General features: G+C 45.6%; 1 protein-coding gene across 1 annotated transcript in view; it reads left to right on the forward strand.

Moving 5' to 3' along the window:
• The first annotated feature begins 2,885 nt into the window (after positions 1–2,885).
• Positions 2,886–22,910, forward strand: part of LOC122547123 (class I histocompatibility antigen, F10 alpha chain-like) — a 929,735-nt gene continuing 909,710 nt past the window's right edge. The window contains exon 1 of the mRNA XM_087979624.1: positions 2,886–2,992. Coding sequence (XP_087835750.1) covers positions 2,941–2,992 — 52 coding nt within the window. The 5' untranslated portion in view covers positions 2,886–2,940. The remainder of the gene's footprint in view (positions 2,993–22,910) is intronic.

The raw sequence follows: 22,910 nt of genomic DNA on the forward strand, positions 1-22,910 counted from the left end.
TCCTTTCCTCACAGGCACAGGAAACCTCAACTTCAGCTTGTCTGCCAATTCTGAACGCTGGGCCTTATTCACCTTCTATAAACCACCCCAAGTGACTCCATCCACACCCAGGAAATTCCCAGCCACTGAAAGTGCCATTATTACACAAGACACACTTTATTTAAACCAACTGAATGCAAAAAGAGAACTCAACACTCACCACTCACTGTCTTTGAGTCCAGGTACAGTCTCACTAATGCCTTGCATAATTCCAGCAACACATCCCTACCTTTCTACACTATTTCTTCAGCAATAAATGCTGACATTCTATTTGTCTCTTCCTCCCTTTTTAAACCATGATGTTATATTTGACACCCTCCAATCCACAGAGTACAGAATTTTGGAAGAACCAACACATCCAACACTGCCAGGGCCATTTTCTTTAGTACTCTCGGATGTAGATTATCAAGCTCTGGTGATTTCTCAACTTTTAGCAACATTATTTTGCCAGTACAGTCAGTTCTGCTACAACGTGATAGTTAAATTCCTGTGCAATCCCGTGTCAGAAGAAAATTGCGTAATAGCAGCACCATTTAATTTAATGGAACTGAAATCACATGAGAACCAATATAGGCTTTAAAAGTTTGTGCTTTCAAATCAGTGTCTGCAATCCATCAATTGCTTTATAGTGAATTTGCATTAACAAAACGTGCATTAAAGCAGAATGACCTGCACCATTTTCTGACTGCTTTCGAACACAAACTTCGGTTCTGTCAAAGCAGAGCAGAAATAATCCCTGTTTAGTTGAGACAGGACCAAAGTTTGTGTTAAATTCTTTTGCCATTTCTTTGTTCCCCATTATAATTCCCCTGGCTTTCTTTCTCTTCACTCATTGATATAAGTTTTTATAGTCAGTTTCCATGCTGCTGACTATTTTAACCTTGTACTCTGCTTTTCCCCTCTTGAATAAAGTTTTTGTTTTCGTTTGTTAAATTCTAAAATGCTCCTAACCCTCAGGCTGCATTTTCTGGCAGTTTGCCATGTCTCCTCTTTGTATCTGACACTATCCCTAATTCCTTGTGTTGAGCCAGTTTCCTCTATTACTGCTGGACAAGATGGGAATGAATAATTGTTGTAACTCATGTACACGACTTTAGATGTGAATCATTGCTGATCCACCATTAACCTTCTTAGCAAGGTTCCCTCATCCACCCTTTGCAATTCACGTCTCCCACCCTCATCATTCCATTATTTTGATTCGGAGCAGTGGAGGGAGTCCAAAAGCAGGAGACAAGGCTGATGCCCACAATCCTGGCTGTTACTGCAGTAACACTCATGTGAGGAACAAGAGCATGGCCAGAGTGAGGGTACAGCTGATCAGGGAAAGTGGAGGGAATTTGTGGCTGGAGTTGAAGAATATAGGGGATGTCCTGAATTGATACTTTGCTTCAATCTTTACTACTGAGAGGGAGAATGTGAGGTCTGCCGATGCTGGAGATCAGAGTCAGAAAGTGTGGTGCTGGAAAAGCACAGCCAGTCAGGCAGCATCCGAGGAGCAGGAGAGTCAATGTTTCGAGCATAAGCTCTTCATCAGGAATGTTGATGAGGTATTCCACGTCCATAGATCCCTTGAAATTGCCAACCAAGTTGTTAGGATTGTAAAGAAGGCACATGGTGTGTTCGCTTTCATTATTAGAGATTATGTTTAAGAGTCACGAGGTTATGCTGCAGCTCCATAAAGCCCTGGTTAGACCATACTTGGAATATTGTGTTCAGTTCTGATCGCCTCAGTCTGAGAAGGATATGGACGCTCTGGAGAGGGTACAGAGGAGATTTACCAGGATGCTGTCTGGACTGGAGGGCATGTCTTATGAAGAAAGGTTGAGGGAGCTAGGGCTTTACTCATTGGAACGAAGAAGGATGAGAGGTGATTTGATAGATGTGTACAAGATGGTGAGAGACACAGAGTGAATAGCCAGAGACTTTTTACCAGAGTGGAAATGGCTATCACGGAGGGTCATAATTTTAAGGAGATTGGAGGAAGGTTTAGGAGAGATGTGAGAGGTGGGGTCTTTACTCAGAGAGTGATGGGTGCATCACTGCCAGCAGTGGGAGTAGAGTCAGATACATTAGGGATATTTAAGCACCTCTTGGATAGGCACATGGATGATAGTAAAATGTAGGGTATGTGGGTTAGTTTGATGTTAACAGTAGGATAAAAGTTTGGAACAAAATTGAGGGCTGAAGGGCCTGTCCTGTACAGTTCAATGTTCTTGGCCTGGGACAGTGAGGGGTTCACGGAGGGTGGGTCACTGCCGGGTGAGCAATGTTGTGGGTGACAGTGGGAATGTAGTCACTGGTTTTCACTGAATATCCTCTCCCCCATTCCCGAGACTGGGATCCCCAGACCCTGTGTGAACCACTTCATGACCATTCTCCCTGAGCCCACTGGGATTTAATGGGGGCTCAGGGACTCGCCCCAGGGTTGTGTGGGTCCCCGGAGCCTCCTGAACACCTCCCCGGGTAGAGGTTACTGGGAGAGGCCACCCACCCACCCGCTAACCCCCTCCGGGAGGGGGGGGGGGGGGGAGTGGGCTCCATTCAACTCCGACCTGAGAGGCTTCCCCATAGGAGAGGGGCTCCCGAAATATAGAGAGCCCACACCCTGTGTCCTGCCAACGGGAGAAAGATCAGTTTTCCCTGTGTCTGTTTCATAGCGAGGAACTCAACCTGTCTGTGTCTGATCTCCCTGGGAACTGGTGACAGAAATCTGTTCACCTCTTTATTGGGTTTTTCACTGAGACTGGGACTGAGACTGGCTCTGCAGCATGATCGGGAAATGGCACAGTGATAGAAAAAATCATTTATTTTGTTAATTTTTCAGTTTGGAAACAGCAGATATTTTCCCATCACTGCTTTATTCCCAATCCCTGATGGGAATAGGGAGAGTGGATTCCCAGAATGTTGCTGATCCTTCTCTCCATCTCCCTGTGTTTTTCCCGGGTCTCTCCCGGTAAGTACAGAATTCAGCTTTCCATTCTCTCTCTCTCTCTCTCTCTCTCTCTCCGTGTCTGGGGTGAATGTGAATCTCTTGGTGAGAGTTTGAAATGGGGGATGTTTGATCAGCCGCCTGTTATACAGCCAGCCTGATCTTTTACACATTGAAGGCAGCACAGTCTGGGAGACTCTGATGGGATTTGTGTCCAGGTCTCCTGACAGCAGGATGTAGAAACCCCGAGATCAGAGAAGCTCCGAGCAAATGGGAAATGGTTCCAATGGACAATTTTAATTTTCACATCGATTGGGAGAAGCTCCGTTGTTCCTAATTTCAAACCTTCTTCTGTTCCTGTTCTTGTAAGGCAGTAATGGAATGTGGTTCGAGACAGAAAAAACTGCAGATGCTGGAATCCAAAGTACACAGATAGTCGGAAGATGGGGAGAGAGGTTATTTGAATCTGGAGAATGCAATGCTGAATCCTCCGGGCTGGAGTCTGCCCAGGTGGAAGATGAGGTGTTGTTTCTCCAATTTGCACTGTAGCTCATTTTGGCAATGGAGGAGGCCAAGGATGGTCATGTAGGAAAGGGAGTGGTTGGGGGAATTGAAATGGGCGGTGACTGGGAGGATGGTCATGTTGGAAAGGGAGTGGTTGGGGGAATTGAAATGGGCGGTGACTGGGAGGATGGACATGTTGGAAAGGGAGTGGTTGGGGGAATTGAAATGGGCGGTGACTGGGAGGATGATCATGTTGGAAAGGGAGTTATCTCACCTTTCCAGGAAGATTCAACCCCCAGCAGAAAGGACCTTCCAGAATGGAGAGTTAGAATGTTGAAATGGAGCTGATTTTACAAATGGTTCTGAAGTGTTAGTCTGATTATCTAAGTATTAAAATGGATTTTATTTAATTACTGTTCTTAACAAAATTGAACTGACATTTCCAGTATTCTGAAATCAACATGACTTTTAATCATGTTTCTTTTGACATGACGCGAAAGGAATTTAAATCAGTTTGAGCTGGATAAGACTTTTAAACATAAATTGGATTTTACACCAAGTGACCCGCCTTGTAAATTTTAAGGTAAAAGACTCTCCAACATGGTGACGAGGGCGATCAGTTGATGTGTAACATGGTGAAGGAGATGACTGAATTGTTCAAATCCCATTTCCCAGAGTGTGGACAAGTCAGAGATCATATTACAATTCTCTCTTGTTAACGTCTCAAGGATTGTGTGGGTCATTCAGCTGGTGGGCCTGCCCTTTCCTCCCTCCAATAGCTGCTGGGACACCAGTCAGTGAAGTATTCCTGATTCCCAGCAGCTGCCTGGCCCCCTCTTCACACTCATTCAGATCCTTCCGAAAGGGTGTTCCCCCCCCACCCCCACACCTCCCCCCAGGGAATGAAGACTCCCAGACATTATCAACCATCCAACTCTGAACACACATTCAATAAACACTTTGAGCTTCCTGGTTAGTTTGGGGAAGGCTTGTTGGGGAGTTGGATGGTCTTCACTCCCCCAGTTCACATTGAACTGAAGCTCAACACCTGCTGGTTCCAAGAGCCACAAGCTGCTGAGTGAATGAACTAAACCTTTCCTGTGAAATCATTCATGAAGAATGTGGACAAATCGACCAGAAACAATGATTTATTTTTACACACCACAATTATCAGTATTTGCAGCTAAAAATCTGTTCCTATTCATCATCAATATTTATAACCATAAATACGTCATTGTGATAAGAAAATAAAGGGACAATATAGAAGAGATCAAGTTTGCTCAGACTGGTTAAAGTACAAAACAGATCAGTTCAGCTTCATATTGGTTAGAATAAAAACTGAACAGCAAGAGGTAAATGGTGAGATTCTTTGTCCACATAAAAAAGACAGTTACAAATTTTATACAGATATGTACATCATCACTAACAATTGTTGACAAAAAGTGCAGAATTGATCCACTTCCTGCATTACAGAAACTTGCTCAGACGGAGTTCAGGACATTGCTTCATTTCAGGTCAATCAGTGACCCACTGAAGACAGTGAGGATGAGAAAGTGTGAGGGAGGAACCATCTGTGAAGATCCCTCTGACGGTGACACTGCTCACATTTCTGAGACGGGATGGAAACACGACTTGAGAAGGTCTCACTTGAAGAATCAGGATCCAAACCTGGGGATCTGGGATCCACTGCCCAACCTGTGGAAACGGAATTCCAGGAAAAAATTGATCTCAGTCGTGAAAGAATTGAGTGTGAACAATGAGCTGTAATTCTGTGTGTCTGCTGTGATATGGAAGGATGGACGATGGTGTCCATGATCACACTGGAACAGGAGAATCCTGTTATTCCACAGTGAGGCTCCAGGAATGTCCCGTACTGGGGCCCAGGAAACGCACAAGGTCAGGAATGGAGAGACACGAGGCAATCACTTCAGGGTCAGGAGGGGAGGGGAATTAGTCTGACAGGGTTTAACAGTGACTAGGAGGGTGGGACAGGGTCAGGAGGGGAGGGGAATTAGTCTGACAGGGTTTAACAGTGACTGGGAGGGTGGGACAGGGTCAGGAGGGGAGGGGAATTAGTCTGACAGGGTTTAACAGTGTCTGGGAGGGTGGGACAGGGTCAGGAGGTTTGGGGAATTAGTCTGACAGGGTATAACAGTGACTGGGAGGGTGGGACAGGGTCAGGTGGGTTGGGGAATTAGTCTGACAGGGTTTAACAGTGTCTGGGAGGGTGGGACAGGGTCAGGAGGGGAGGGGAATAGTCTGACAGGGTTTAACAGTGACTGGGAGGGTGGGACAGGGTCAGGAGGGGAGGGGAATTAGTCTGACAGGGTTTAACAGTGTCTGGGAGGGTGGGACAGGGTCAGGAGGGGAGGGGAATTAGTCTGACAGGGTTTAACAGTGTCTGGGAGGGTGGGACAGGGTCAGGAGGTTTGGGGAATTAGTCTGACAGGGTATAACAGTGACTGGGAGGGTGGGACAGGGTCAGGTGGGTTGGGGAATTAGTCTGACAGGGTTTAACAGTGTCTGGGAGGGTGGGACAGGGTCAGGAGGGGAGGGGAATAGTCTGACAGGGTTTAACAGTGACTGGGAGGGTGGGACAGGGTCGGGAGGGGAGGGGAATTAGACTGACAGGGTTTAACAGTAACTGGGAGGGTCGGACAGGGTCAGGAGAGGAGGGGAATTAGTCTGACAGGGTTTAACAGTGTCTGGGAGGGTGGGACAGGGTCAGGAGGTTTGGGGAATTAGTCTGACAGGGTATAACAGTGACTGGGAGGGTGGGACAGGGTCAGGTGGGTTGGGGAATTAGTCTGACAGGGTTTAACAGTGTCTGGGAGGGTGGGACAGGGTCAGGAGGGGAGGGGAATAGTCTGACAGGGTTTAACAGTGACTGGGAGGGTGGGACAGGGTCAGGAGGGGAGGGGAATTAGTCTGACAGGGTTTAACAGTGTCTGGGAGGGTGGAACAGGGTCAGGAGGGGAGGGGAATTAGTCTGACAGGGTTTAACAGTGTCTGGGAGGGTGGGACAGGGTCAGGAGGTTTGGGGAATTAGTCTGACAGGGTATAACAGTGACTGGGAGGGTGGGACAGGGTCAGGTGGGTTGGGGAATTAGTCTGACAGGGTTTAACAGTGTCTGGGAGGGTGGGACAGGGTCAGGAGGGGAGGGGAATAGTCTGACAGGGTTTAACAGTGACTGGGAGGGTGGGACAGGGTCGGGAGGGGAGGGGAATTAGACTGACAGGGTTTAACAGTAACTGGGAGGGTCGGACAGGGTCAGGAGAGGAGGGGAATTAGTCTGACAGGGTTTAACAGTGTCTGGGAGAGTGGGACAGGGTCAGGAGGGGAAGGGAATTAGTCTGACAGGGTTTAACTGTGTCTGGGAGAGTGGGACAGGGTCAGGAGGGGAAGGGAATTAGTCTGACAGGGTTTAACTGTGTCTGGGAGAGTGGGACAGGGTCAGGAGGGGAGGGGAATAGTCTGACAGGGTTTAACAGTGACTGGGACGGTGGGACAGGGTCAGGAGGGGAAGGGAATTAGACTGACAGGATACTAAGGAGAGAGGGTCATGTCGTTTTGTGGTGAGTTGGTGTTCATGTATCCTGGTGACTAGTTTTCTGCCAGTTTGTCCGATGTTGTGTTTGTTACAGTTCTTGCATGGTATTTTGTAAATGACATTCGTTTTGCTTGTTGCCTGTACAGGGTTTTCAAGTCCAATAACTGCTGTTTCAGTGTGTTGGTGGGTTTGTTGACTACCATGATGTCAAGGGGTCTGAGTAATCTGGCAGTCATTTCCCAGATATCTTTGATGTCGGGGTGAGTGGCTACGATTTCTGGATGTGTTTTGTTTGCTTGTTGGGGTTTGTTGCTGAGAAATCAGCGGACTGTGTTCATTGGGTACCCATTCTTTTTGAATACACGCTTATGGGATTTCAGTAAAGCAGTGTTACTTCTGCAATCATAATTTCTTATGCAAGGTAAATGAACTCACACCAGTGTATAATTGTTTCAGCCAAGAGCTGAGTTAACAAGAATGAAAACTATGAAGTAAATACATAATTGTTTTTGTATTGGCTAAAATGTGCATACAAGAATGAAATGTGCCTGCAAACAATGGTAGATGTTACAGACAAATAGAGAAGGTGCTGTGCGGGGAGCAGATGTAGGTTAAGCTAGAAATGCCTGTCCAAAAGGTTACAAGCATCTGTTTGCCATTTCTGCAAAAACAAAAAAAGACCACAATCAGGCGGTCATAACGCTCAGTGTGAATAAATATTGGAAGGAAATATTGCTTTAGAAAGCAAGGAAGCAGATGGCAGTGGACGAGGATATATAACAATAGACCACAGAGGGATGTGGTGAAACAGCCAAGCAGGACATACATTTTGTTATGCACAAGGCTGGATGAGGCCAGAGATAAACAGCCGGGTTTAGAGTAGTGGGAGATGTAAACAGGGAAGGAGCAATGGGAGGAGGGAAAGAGAAATGAATTGTATTTAAGATATGTACTTGCTAAACTCTGTGTGTCTATTTTAGACACCACGCTTGCAAGCGTATAATAAACGATACTGCTGTTTCAGATCTTGTCTCGGACTGAAATTATTGATGTGAGTGAGCTTCGTTTCTCACAATTGGGGGCTGGTCCAGGATATTCCTCTTTTGCCGGGGGGAGTGGCTGGCCCTGGACACTGGGAAGACACATCCTGTTCCCGACTGAGGAGCGGTCTCGTGTCCCAGTTTGGTCCGCTCCCTTGGGCAACTGGTACAAATCCCACAAGAGAGACATCTGAATCAGACAGTGAAAGGAGCTCGATAGAAAATACGGCGAAAAGGGGCCAGGCAACTCTGTGCACAGACCAAGGTAAGAAAATTGACTTTTAACTATTGCCTTGGTGGCCGGGATTGAGTTTTAGTATTTAATAAGGGACTAATGAAGGAACTCAATAGGGGCTGTGCCGTGGGTAAGGAAAAGTCCTCCGGGAGAACAAAAGAAAAAGGCAATGGAAATGAAGGCGGGGTCCCTGACAACATCCCTCCAGAAGGCCCACTGGGCAGAATGTTGTGGAATTGGAAACATAATACTTGTACAAGGGCAAAAGATAGGAAAAAGATGATTAAATATTGTTGCTTTGTACGGACTAAGGAATCCATTCTTTGTCCCACTGTCTTCTGGCCAAAGTACGGGTCGGATGAAGGCTGGCTTTGTAAATGATTGAATCTATATGTCAATGGAAAACAGCCTTTCAGTCAGGAGGGATCAGATTATGCTTCAAGTCAGAAGGGCTAGTGGCTGAAGGGCGACTGAGGGTACACTTTGTAACTAAGTCATGGCCAGACATCCAGAAAGATATTCAAAAGATAGAGAGGTGAAGCGAGGAGCACCTAGAGGTGCTGCTGTGGGAAGCTCAGAAAATGCCTGTGAGATACGGTGTGTGTGTGTGTGTGTGTGTGTGTGTGTGAGTGTGAGTGTGTGAGAGAGAGCGAGAGAGAGCTGTACAGCTGGTAGAAAGTTTAACCCTTTGTGATTCGGTTTGAATGCACATTTGTTTGTTGGTGATTGAGTGTTTATGCTTTGTTCCCAGGAGCTTGAGTTCCAGGACTGTTTCGAATCTGATTTCTTTTATGGAAATTTAACATGATTTCTTTTAAGGTTAAGGATTTTACAGTGATTATGAAATAAAATGTTAACTCCTGTTCTTTTTACAGGTCATGACTGCCTTACTATCAGTTTCTAAATAATCTCTTTTATTCTTACATAAAAGTGATTTATGGAGGACAGTTGAAGTTTCAGTTCAACATTAGATTGTAATTTTAAAAATCCTATGGTTAATATCTGTGACCTTGGATTCGGCCATTACTCATGCATTAGAATTTTTCATTTAACTTGAATAGACAAATTCTTTTAAGACAGCTCCAGTTATTTCACGACCTATAGCATTGTAATTTAGCAATGACTGGTCAGGACTACTTAAGAAAACTAATTTTAGATTTAAATTAAGGGACTAAAATTGAGTAATTATAGTGGATTTCAAAGTTGGGAACTGTGTGCATTTTACATTTTAAATATTAGATAATGAATATATGAATTCATAATATATAAATATATTTTTACAAGTAAGGTTCCAAAATGTATAGTTAGGAACAGGCTTTAAAGTTAGATAAGCATAAATTGATGAATTGGTATTTGAAGCTATAGGGATCAAGAAATATTGCAATATTGCTTTAAAAAAGTTTTTCCAAGGCCTAAATAAAACATTGGGTGATGAGGAATGGCCATGACGTGGCCCTAAAGCTGTTCAGTTGGTTAAATGGGCTCAGCAATTGATCTGGCAACGTAACATGAGAAGCAGAAACAGAAGGCAAAAATAATGCTAGCCCACGGTTGATGAGGTAATAAAGAAAAGGACAAAACTAAAAGGAGAAGGAAACCGGAATGGTGGTGGGCAGCATGTTGAACATAAAGGGAGGAGAAGGGATCGGGGAGGAGATGTGAAGGGGTCTGGTGGATAGGAACAAGGATCGAAGTGGAAATCCCCACACTCGGGATGTAATTACTGTGAAAGGACGGGTCACTTTAAGAGACAGTGTCCAGATCCGAAAAAGGAAGTAAAGGCAGTGCCGTTTATGACCTTGATGAAAAATAGGGATGTCAGGGGATCCTGCCACCGGGGACCCACCCTTGATAAATTTAAAGGTCGGACCTTACAAAGAGGACCTAGTTTTCCGAGTCGATACGGGGGCAGCAAGGTCATCCTTAAATTTTAAGCCCAAGGCAGCGGGAAGTATACCCTTGAGTTTCGAAGATTGAGAGGGGATCTGATTGAGACGTATAAGATTATGAAAGGATTGGACACTCTGGCAGTAGGAAACATATTTCCACTGATGGGTGAGTGCCGAACCAGAGGACATAGCTTAAAAATACGGGGTAGACCATTTAGGACAGAGCTCAGGAGAAACTTCTTCACCCAGAGAGTGGTGGCTGTGTGGAATGCTCTGCCCCACAGGGCAGTGGAGGCCCACTCTCTGGATTCATTTAAGAAGGAGTTGGATAGAGCTCTCAAAGATAGTGGAATCAAGGGTTATGGAGATAAGACCGGAACAGGATACTGATTAGGAATGATCAGCCATGATTATATTGTCTATTGTCTATTGTCTATTGTCTATTGAAAGAGTTAATTGGATTATGGTGACAGTTTTGTGATGAGAGGCACAAAGATTCAGTTTTGTGCTCATGACAAGATACTGCCACTAAATTGGGGATTGCATTAACTGCAAATGGTGCTATGGAATCTGTTCAGGTTCTTAAAAATGAATGTGCTCGAGCAAAACAATTACAGAAACAGAATCAACGCAAGACCCACTGAAACTCAGGCTAAAGGGACTTTGAGTAACTGATTATACAGTGGTGACGCGAGTGCGGGATTATATATTAAGTCTTTTTGTGCTTCAGGGTTATGTTACTAGCTCTCTTAGAATTGGGATTTTGTCAAACATTATTTTCATATGTGTTATTAACGGTCCCTGACTCTGATAATCCGCAAGTAATAGACGCCGATGCATGCAGCTGAGTAAATTGTGGGGATGTAGATAATCAGAGACAGTACTGCCGCTCAGAGATACATCTTAAGTCCAATGGGGATGGCCTTGGGGATGGTACTTGGTATAATGGTCTCATCACAGTACACCGGACCCCCTTCCAACCAGCTCGCGATTGTCCCAATAAAGAGTGTAACCCAGTATACTTAACGATAAAGAAAACCACATGGCACCTGTCAGGTACAATTAAATGAAACATTTGGGATAGAAATGAAAACAAATGGGAAGGATTTCTCAGGCTGTTGTTTCAGAATTAGCGTAGGATAGGGAAAATGGGCAGAACTACTGGATAATAAGATACAACCTTTCACCCCTCCCGATGACCATAAAGTGGTAAAAATTATAGAGGTAAAGGACTTGATACAGACCATCAAAATAGAAACTGGGTACGGGGATGCAAATGCCTGGGTTGAATGGGTAAAGTATACTGTAAAAAGTCTGAACAAAAGCAATTGCTATGCATGTGCCTCCGGTAGGCCAATGGCCCAGGTGGTTCAATTTCCGCTTGGGTGGAAGCGAGACAGGCAGGGCATGAAATGTATGATAGCCCTGTACCAGGATAAGACTGCATGGGATGATAGGAATTGTACCGCCCTATCCCTGACGTTCCCTCCCTTGGAGAAGAAAGATTCAAAAGCACCCCCCCCACGTTTTCAGCCACAGTTGGAAATCACACGTCATGTGTGCGTAGATGAGGTACAAATCGGTCCAGAGATTTGGGGGAGCTGAAATTATGTACAGAGATTAAGAATGTCACCGAAACGGAGAAGGGAGGGAACTACTCAGCACTAAAGGTTCCCCGAGTGGATCTGTGGTGGTACTGTGGAGGCAAAATATTGAGACCCACCCTACGTCCGGATTGGAGAGGGATATGTGCAATTGTACAATTGACAATTCCATTTACCCTGGCATTTGAGAACGAAAAGATAGTAGGGAAAAAGGGAAGGAGTAAGAGATCACTGTTAGACACTTATTTCAATGACAGAATTTATCTTGATTCTATAAGAGTCCCTGGGGGGGTGGGGGGGGGGGGGGGGGGGTACCTGATGAATTCAAGGCTCGTAACCAGATTGCAGCAGGCTTTGAGTCAGCTCTCTTTTGGTGGGTAACAGTTAATAAAAATGTAGATTGGATAAATCAACAGTGATTTATAAATTATACAAGAGATGCGGATAAAGGAATATCAGAACAGCTTGATGCGACAAGTACGATGGCATGGGAAAACAGAATGGCCTTTGATATGATTCTAGCGGAAAAAGGGTGTGTGTGTGTGATGTTTGGAGGAAACTGTTATACCTTTATTCCTAATAGTACTGTGCCTGATGATTCAAGTACTCGGGCCTTAAGGGGATTGACTATCTTAGCAGAGGAACTGGCTGAGAATTCAGGAGTAGACACATCTCTCACGGGATGGCTTGTATCCTGGTTTGGAAAATGGAAGGGGGCGGTGGTTTCCATCCTTACTTTCCTGATAGTAGTAGCCTGGCTATTGGTAGCCATTGGCTGTTGTATCATACCCTGTATACGAGGGCTCCCCCAAAGACTGACTGAGACGGCCTTAATGAAACAGATTCCCCTAAAGAGCAATTGGAGAGAAGGGCTTACCTGGTGAACAATGAAGGAATAAGTGACCACGGGGAGATTTCCAAAATAAATGACATTTTGGGAAAGATACTCGTTAATTTGGAAGTGACAGATAGAAAAATGCAGAAGATAACAAATGGTAATTAAAGAAAAAGGGGGAAATTGTGGGATATAGGTAAAGCAGTGTTACTTCTGCAATCATAAATTACTTATGCAAGGTAAATGAACTCACACCAGTGTATAATTGTTTCAGCCAAGAGCTGAGTTAACAAGAATGAAAACTGTGTGAAGTAAATACATAATTGTTTTTGTATTAGCTAAAATGTACATGCAAGAATGAAATGTGCCTGCAAACAATGGTAGATGTTACAGACAAATAGATAAGGTGCTGTGCGGGGAGCAGGTGTAGGTTAAGCTAGCTAGGCCTGTCCAAACAGTTACAAGCATCTGTTTGCCGTTTCTGCAAAAACAAAAAAAGACCACAATCAGGCGGTCATAACGCTCAGTGTGAATAAAGAATGGAAGGAAATATTGCTTTAGCAAGCAAGGAAGCAGATGGCAGTGGACGAGGATATGTAACAATAGACCACAGAGGGATGTGGTGAAACAGCCAAGCAGGACATACATTTTGTCATGCACAAGGCTGGATGAGGCCAGAGATAAACAGCCGGGTTTAGAGTAGTGGGAGATGTAAACAGGGAAGGAGCAATGGGAGGAGGGAAAGAGAAATGAATTGTATTTAAGATATGTACTTGCTAAACTCTGTGTGTCTATTTTAGACACCACGCTTACAAGCGTATAATAAACGATACTGCTGCTTCAGATCTTGTCTCGGACTGAAATTATTGATATGAGTGAGCTTCGTTTCTCACAACGGTCCGGGTGATTTTCCTCTGCTCTGTGTAGTTCTTCTGGGCTGCAGTGTTGGCTCATTGAAATAATGTTCTAATGCAGCTTCGTTTGTGGGTGTTGGGATGATTGCTTCTGTTGTTCAATATTTGGTCCACAAACCCACCAATACACTAAAACAGCAGCTAATAAACTTGAGAAACCCGATACAGACAACAAGCAAAACTAATGTCATTTACAAAATACCACACAAGGACTGTAACAAACACTACATTGGACAAACAGACCGAAAACTAGCCACCAGGATACATGACCACCAACTAGCCACAAAAAGAATGACGTTCTCTCACTAGTGTCCTGACATATGACTGATAAAACTCTGGAAATGAACCATCCAGCTCAGCGAGCAAACCTACATTCAAAACCTCAACCTGAGCCGCAAATCTTCTCAAAACATGCTAATCTCTCTCATTCACTCGATATTCAGTCAGTGAGGATGTGAGTGTGTGCGGTGGGTTTACTGATCGATATTAGACCTGGCCTGGGTCAATCAATCAAAGGAAGATCAGACAGGGAACAAGATGTGTCTTTAAGTGCGTATGTGTGTGTGGGGATTCAATCAGTTCCATTCCCCACAGTGCCCTGTACTCCCAGTACTGGAGATCCCCCCACACTCACTCTATCCCCTCAGTTCCACGTTCCCCTCTCTCTGATTCTTCCCTCTCCACGGCCTTTTCCAGATGATTATTCCAAATATTGCAGCCATTGCAGAGACCAATCCAATCAAAAGTACATGATGGATACGTTCCACACTGTTTTGTTGGATTTCTGAAACACAATGTAATTAATCAGTATTGCCTCTGTTCCCATTTCCAGTCCCAGTTCTGTATTGATTGGGACAATTGTAACAGATCCCACCCATTGGGAACTGATGGGATTAGTTGACACATTGTATTGACCTCGCCCAAATTCACTCTCCAAATGCCTGTTCCTTCATCAATTACGCACACACACACATTCCAGTCCCTTACCCCACTGATAGAGTTGGGCCTCTGCCAGACTGCTGTGTTCAATGTGACAGGAGTATTGATCCTCATCCCCAGCATTGACCTCAATCTCTTTCTGGATCTGATGGGTCCCATCGTGGTTCGGTCGAACCCCTGAGGATTGGGTCTCAGACATGACCTCTCCATTCCTTAGCCAGGTCACCTCGATGTCTACAGGATCAAACCCAGTGACCAGGCAGGAGAGAGAGTGAGCGGCTTGTCCTGACCATTAGGCTCCCTCCTGGCGATGAACACTTCAGGCTGAACTGTGATGGGAAAGGGTGAAATCACAAACAACAGACAGACACTGAATGGAATGGGAGAACGGTTTTATAGATCAGTGAGGTTAGATCAGAACATGGGATCAAAACTGAAACACATACCTTTTCTTCTGAAATATTCCTTTCCAACTTCCAGATATCTCTTTAAATATTCAACACATTCTTCTTCCAGGTGTCTTTTCCAGTAATTGTTCCAGGAATAATCAGAATCCCATTTCTCTTTAGTCATCGCTGCAATGGGATTGGATGCGATCCATCTCATTCTGTCTGGGTCTAAACTGATAAAGTCCTTTCCATCAAATCCAAATCTCATCGATCTCTTAATGCTGCCATCATCACTGACCTCAACAGTAGTTATCTGTTGAAAAATGTGAATTCCTGTTGGTGATCAAACAATCATAGATAATTAATCATTAATTTTACCAGAGGAACAATCTGATCAAAGGTGAATGGGGATCCTGTATCAGGCCCAGGGGGAGGGGGGTTACACACGGTGCTAATCCCCAGGGCCTGTGCTGTCAGAGGGGCCCAGACTCAGGCAGTACTGCCCCTTTCTCTCGTGGCTGCCTCGCACCTCAACCTGGAGCAGGTAAGGACGGGTTCTCCGATCCAGGTCAGAATTCCGGCGCTCACATTCCCACTGTCTGGGAATGACAGGCCCGTTCCATGTGGTCATGTGTTTCGTTCACAGGCTGCATTCTGGGGGATATAGTTTGTGACTGTCCGTGACCTTTCCAAAGTTTCCACATCCTTCCTATAATGCAGTGACCAGAACTGTACACAATCCTCCAACTGCAGCCACACCAGAGTTTTGTACAGCTGCAGCATGACTTCACGGTTCCAAAACTCAATCCCACTACTAATAAAAGCTAGCACACCATATGCCTTCTTAACAACCTTATCCAACCTGGGTGGCAACTTTCAGGGGTCTATGCACATGGATACCGAGATCTGGCTGCTCGTCTATATTACCAAGAATCCTTCCATTTGCCCAGTACTCTACATTCCTGCTGCTCCTTCCAAAGTGAATCACCTCACACATTTCCGCATTAAACTCCATTTGCCACCTCTCAGCCCAGCCCTGCATCTTATCTATGTCCCTCTGCAACCTGCAACATTCTTCTGCACTATCCACAACTCTACCGATGATCGTAATCCACATATTTACTAACCCATCCTTCTACGCCCTCATCCAGGTCATTTATTAAAATGACAAACAGTAGTGGACCCAAAACAGATCCTTGCTGTTTACCACTAGTAACTGAACTCTAGGATGATTGTTTCCCATCAACCACCACCCTCTGTCTTCTTTAGCTGGCCAATTTCTGTTCCAAATTGCTAAATCACCCTCAATTCTATGCCACCAGATTTGTGCAATAACATACTGTGGGGAACCGTATCAAACACCTTACTGAAATCCATATACACCACATCAACCACTTTATCTTCATCCACCTGTTTGGTCACTTTCTCAAAGAACTCAATAAGGTTTGTGAGACACGAACTACCCTTCACAAAACCGTGTTGAATATCCCCAATCAACTGATTCCTTTCTAGATAACTATCTCTTATAACACTTCCCAACACTTTACCCACAACCGAAGTAAGGCTCACTGGTCTATAATTACCAGGGTTGTCTCTGTTCCCCTTCGAGAACAAGGGGACAACATTTGCTATTCTCCAGTCTTCTGGCACTATTCCTGTAGACAATGATGACATAAAGATCAAAGCCAAAGGCTCGGCAATCTCCTCCCTGGCTTCCCAGAGAATCCTACGATAAATCCTATCTCACCCGGGAAGCTTACAGAGTTTTACACTTTCCAGAATTACAACCCCTCCTCCTTGTGAACCTCAATCCCATCGAGTCTAGTAGCCTTTATCTCAGTATTCTCCTCGACAACATGGTCTTTTTCTTGTGTGAATACTGACGAAAAATATTCAGTTAGCACTTTCCCTATCTCTTCTGACTCCACACGCAACTTCCCATTACTGTCCTTGATTGGCCCTGATCTTACTGGAGTGTCGTTCTTTTATTCCTGATATACTGATTGAAAACTTTAGGGTTTTCCGGGATCCTATTTGCCAATGACTTCTCATGTCCCCTCCTGGCTTTTCTTGATGCTTTCTGTAGGTCTTTCCTGGCTAACTTGTAATTCTCAAGTGCCCGAACTGAGCCTTCATGTCTCATCCTAACATAAGCCTTCTTCTTCTTCTTGCCAAGAGATTCAACTTTCTTTGTAAACCACGGCTCCTGCGTTCAACAAGTTCCTCCCTGCCTGGCAGGTACATACTTACCAAGGACCCGCAGTAGCTGTTCCTTGAATATTTCAATTGTGCCAAACTCCTGCAGTTTTCTTCCCGATCTTTTGCATCCAAAGTCTTGCCTAATTGCATTGTAATTGCCCTTCCCCCACCTATAACTTTTGCCCTTCGGTGTGTACCTATCCCTTTCCATCACTAAAGTAAACATAACTGAATTGTGGTCACTATCATCTGGCTGGTTTCATTACCCAGTACCAAATCTAATGTGGCCGCGCCCCTTGTTGCCCTGTCAACATAATGTGTCAGGAAGCCCTCTTGCACACATTGGACACAAAATGACCCATTTAAAGTGCTTGAACTGTCATATTCCAAGCCAATATTTGGAAAGTTAAACGTCTCCATAACAACTACCCTGTCACACTCGCTCCTATTGAGAAACATCATCCTTTCCTCTACATCTCTGGAACTATTCAGAGGCCTATAGAAAACTTCCAACAGTGTAACCACTCCTCAGTACTACCTCAGTAGACGGGTCTTCAAATGTCCTTTCTGCTCCCGCAATACTGTCCTGGACTAACAATGCCACACTTGCCCCTCTTGACCATCTTCACTGTTCTTACTGAAACATCAAAATCCTGGAACCTGCAACAACCATTCCTGTCCCTGCTCTAGCCATGTCTCTGAAATGGCCACAACATCGAAATCCCAGGTACCAACCCATGCTGCAAGGTCACCCACCTTATTCCGCATGATCCTAGGATTGAAGTAGTCACACTTCAAACCAACTTCTTGCTTGCTGATGCCCTCTTCAAACCTTAGTTCAGATCTCACTACTCAAACTCCTGGACCTCGAACTACAATTTGAGTTCACATCCCCCTCCTGAATTCGTTTAAACCCTCCCAAAGAGCATTAGCAAATTCCCCCCACCCATGATATTGGTACCCCTCTGGTTCAGGTGAAGAGAATCCTGTTTGTAGAGGTCCCACCTACCCCAGAAAGAAGCCCAATTATCCAGGTGTCAGAAACCCTCCCTCCTGCACCATCCCTGTAGCCATGTGTTCAACTCCTCTCTCTCTCCCTATTTCTCACCTCGCTAGTATGTGACACAGGCAACTAACCAGAGATAACAACTCTGTCCAATCTCTAAGCTTGCACCCTAACTCCCTTTCTTCCTTAAATTCCCATCTCTCTCCCTACCTATGTCATTGGTGCCTATGTGGACCACGACTTGGGGATGCTCCATCTCGTCCTCAAGGATCCCGAAAACACGATCTGAGACGGCATGAACCCTGGCACCTGGGGGTCAATACACCAACCGCGAGTCTCTCTCACTCCCACAAAACCTCCTGTTTGTCCCCCTAACTACAGAGTGTCCAATGACTAATGGTCTGCTCCTCGTCCCCCTTCCCTTTCTGAGCAATAGGGACAGACTCTTTGCCAGAGACCTGTGGCCCATTGCTTACCCCTGGTAGATCTCTTTAAGTTACTTACTATGTGTGTTCATTTCTTTCTGTCAGTTTTATAAATGATTTGGATGTGCATATAGGTGGGAATGGTTAGTAATGTTTCGTTTTGAGTGCGAGCAGCAGCAGAGTTTAAAGGAACCCGCAAGGCTACAGCTAAGGTGAGACAGTTTGTTTTAAAATTAATTACCGGTAGCGGGCAGCGGTGTGTTTTTTTTCTCTTCACAGAAAGAGCGGGAGCAGCAGGAGGAAGTGACGAAGACCAGAGGGGCAGCCGGAACCCGGAAGCAGGTATAGCGTAAGCTTACCTGGGTAGGTTTTGTCCCTATAAAAGCGCGCAGGAGAAGAACCCGAGGCACTACAGAGGTAGTGTCTCCCACCCGCCCTCCTCCTCTAACCCGTTGTGGTAAGTAGGTAAGTGCTGCATTTTGCTTGTTCTATTCTTTAGACCCAGTTTTTTTTTAAAAAAGGTTACTTTTAGAGGGATGGCAGTGAAGGCAATGCAATGTTCCTCTTGCAACATGTTTGAGGTGAGGGATGCCATGGACGTCCCTGCTGATTACACTTGCAGGAAGTGCACCCATCTCCAGCTCCTCCAAGACCGTGTTAGGGAACTGGAGCTGGAGTTGGATGAACTTAGGATCACTCGGGAGCCAGAGGGGGTCATAGATCGGAGCTTTAGGGAAGTAGTAACTCCAAAGATTGCAGAGAGATGGGTGACAGTGAGGGGGACTGGGAGGAAGCAGCCAGTGCAGGGACCCACTGCGGCCGTTCCCCTCAAGAACAAGTATACCATTTTGGATACTTGTTTGGGGGACGACTTACTGGGGTAAGCAATGGGGTTCAGGCCTCTGGCACGGAGCCTGTCCCCGTTGCTCAGAAGGGAAGGGTGGAGAAGAGCACAGCAATAGTAATTGGGGACTCGATAGTTCGGGGCACAGATAGGCAGTTTTGTGGGAACGAGAGAGACTCACGTTTGGTATGTTGCCTCCCAGGTGCAAGGGTACGTGATGTCTCTGATCGTGTTTTCCGGGTCCTTAAGGGGGAGGGGAGCAGCCCGAAGTCGTGGTCCACATTGGCACCAATGACATAGGTAGGAGGAGGGCTGAGGATATTAGGCAGGCTTTCAGGGAGCTAGATTGGAAGCTCAGAGTTAGAACAAACAGAGTTGTTGTCTCTGGTGTGTTACCCGTGCCGCCTGTTAGAGAGTCGAGGAATAGGGAGAGAGAACAGTTAAATGTGTGGCTACAGGGATGGTGCAGGAGGGAGGGATTCCGGTATTTGGATAACTGGGGTTCTTTCTGGGGAAGGTGGGACCTCTATAAACAGGATGGTCCACACCTGAACCTGAGGGGCACCAGTATCCTTGGGGGGAGGTTTGCTAGTGCTCTTGGGGGGGGTTTAAACTAACTCTGCAGGGGCATGGGAACCTAGACTGCAGCTTTAGGGTGCAGGACCTGGAGTGTAGGGAGGTTAGGAACATGGCATCAATCTCAAAGGAGGGTGCCTGTAAACAGGAAAGTGGCTTGAAGTGTGTATACTTCAATGCAAGAAGTATACGAAATAAGGTAGGTGAACTTGCAGCGTGGGTTGGTACCTGGGATTTCGATGTTGTGGCTATTACGGAGACATGGGTAGAAAAGGGACAGGATTGGCTGTTGCAGGTTCCAGGGTTTAAATGTTTTAGTAGGGTCAGAGGTTGGGGTAAAAGAGGGGGAGGTGTGGCATTGCTTGTCAAAGATCGTATTACAGCGGTGGAAAGGACGATGGATGAAGACTCACCATCTGAGGTAGTTTGGGCTGAGGTTAGGAATAGGAAAGGTGAGCTGAAAATGTGTTGCTGGAAAAGCTTATGCCCGAAACGTCGAATCTCCTGTTCCCTGGATGCTGCCTGACCTGCTGCGCTCCACCCTAGTCTGACCTATCACCCTCACCTTGACCTCTTTCAACCTATCACATTTCTGACACCCCTCCCCCAAGTCCCTCCTCCCTACCTTTTATCTTAGCCTGCTGGACAAACTTTCCTCATTCCTGAAGAAGGGCTTATGCCCGAAACGTCGATTCTCCTGTTCCCTGGATGCTGCCTGACCTGCTGCGCTTTTCCAGCAACACATTTTCAGCTCTGATCTCCAGCATCTGCAGACCTCACTTTCTTCCCAATAGGAAAGTTGAGGTCACCCTGTTAGGAGTTTTTTACAGGCCGCCTAATAGTCCTAGAAATGTAGAAGAAAGGATTGCGAGGATGATTCAGGAGAAGAGTGAAAGTAATAGGGTGGTTGTTATGGGGCCTTTAACTTTCCTGATATTGATTGGGAAAGCTATAGCTCTAGTTCATTAGATGGGTCGGTGTTTGTCCAATGTGTGCAGGAGGGTTTCCTGACACAATATGTAGATAGGCCAACAAGAGGTGAGGCCATACTGGATTTGGTTCTGGGTAACGAACCAGGCCAGGTGTTAGAATTAGAGGTAGGTGAGCACTTTGGGGACAGTGACCACAATTCAGTGACTTTTACTCGAGTGATGGAGAGGGCTAAGTGTGCACTGCAGGGCAAGTGTTATAGCTGGGGGCAGGGAAATTATGATGTGGTGAGGCATGACTTAGGATGCGTGGCTTGGAAAAGTAGGCTTCAAGGCAAAGGCGTAATTGATATGTGGAGCTTGTTCAAGGAGCAACTATTGAGTGTCCTTGATAAGTATGTACCTGCCAGGCAGGGAGGAAAGGGTCGTGTGAGGGAGCCGTGGTTTAATAAGGAATTGGAATCCCTTGTTAAATGGAAGAGGGCGGCCTATGTAAAGATGAGGCGTGAAGGTTCAATTGGGGCGATTGAGAGTTATAAGGTAGCCAGGAAGGACCTGAAGAGAGAGCTAAGAGCAGCAAGGAGGGGACATGAAAGGTCCTTAGTTGGTAGGATTAGGGAAAACCCTAAGGCTTTCTATAGGTATGTCAGGAATAAAAGAATGACTAGGGTAGGAATAGGTCCAGTCAAGGATAGTAGTGGGACAGTAGTGCATGTGGAGGCTGAAGAGATTGGGGAGACACTGAATGAATACTTTTCGTCAGTATTCACTCAGGAACAGGACATTGTTGCCGATGTGAAGACTGAGTCACAATTAAGTAGAATGAATGGCTTTGAGGTATGTAGGGAAGAGGTGTTGGAAATTCTGGAAAGGGTGAAAATAGATAAGTCCCCTGGGCCTGATGGCATTATCCTTGGATTCTCTGGGAAGCAAGGGAGGAGATTGCAGAGCCATTGGCCTTGATTTTTATGTCCTCATTGTCGACAGGAGTAGTGCCAGAAGACTGGAGGCTAGCAAATGTGGTTCCCTTGTTCAAGAAGGGGAGTAGGGATAACCCTAGTAACTATAGGCTGGTGAGTCTCACTTCTGTTGTGGGCAAAGTCTTAAAGAGAATTGTAAGGGATAGGATTTATGAACATCTGGATAGGAATAATGTGATCAAGGATAGTCAGCATGGTTTTGTGAAGGGCAGGTCGTGCCTCACAAACCTTATTGAATTCTTTGAGAAGGTGACTAAGGAGGTGGATGAGGGGAAAGTGGTAGATATGGTGTATATGGATTTTAGTCAGGCATTTGATAAGGTTCCCCATGGTAGGCTACTTCAAGAAATACGGAGGTATGGCATTGAGGGTGAGTTGGAGGTTTGGATTAGGAATTGGCTGGCTGGAAGAAGACAGAGGGTAGTAGTTGATGGTAAAGGTTCATCTTGGAGTGCTGTTACTAGCGGTGTTCCGCAAGGATCTGTTTTGGGACCATTGCTGTTTGTCATTTTTATAAATTACCTGGAGGAGGGGCTAGAAGGTTGGGTAAGCAAGTTTGTGGATGATACGAAAGTCAGAGGAGTTGTTGACAGTGAGGAAGGATGTGGCAGGTTACAGCGGGATATAGATAAGCTGCAGAACTGGGCAGAAAGGTGGCAAATGGAGTTCAATGTAGCTAAGTGTGAGGTGATTCACTTTGGTAAGAGTAACAAAAAGATGGGGTACTGGGCTAATGGTCAGATACTTGGTAGTGTGGATGAGCTAGGGATCTTGGTGTCCATGTACACAGATCTTTGAAAGTTGCCACCCAGGTAAATAGTGCGGTGAAGAAGGCATATGGCGTACTGGCTTTTATTGGTAGAGGAATTGAGTTCCCGAGTCCTGAGATCATGTTGCAGTTGTATAAGACTCTGGTGCGGCCACATCTGGAGTATTGTGTGCAGTTTTGTTGCCATACTATAGGAAGGATGTGGAGGCACTGGAACGGGTGCAGAGGAGGTTTACCAGGATGTTGCCTGGTATGGTAGGGAGATCGTATGAGGAAAGGCTGAGGCACTTGGGGCTGTTTTCATTGGAGAAAAG

The sequence above is a fragment of the Chiloscyllium plagiosum genome, unplaced genomic scaffold (assembly GCF_037043375.1).
Source record: "Chiloscyllium plagiosum isolate Xiang-an unplaced genomic scaffold, Cpla_swu_hap1 HiC_scaffold_35, whole genome shotgun sequence".
In the NCBI taxonomy this organism is placed as follows: Eukaryota; Metazoa; Chordata; class Chondrichthyes; order Orectolobiformes; family Hemiscylliidae; genus Chiloscyllium; species Chiloscyllium plagiosum.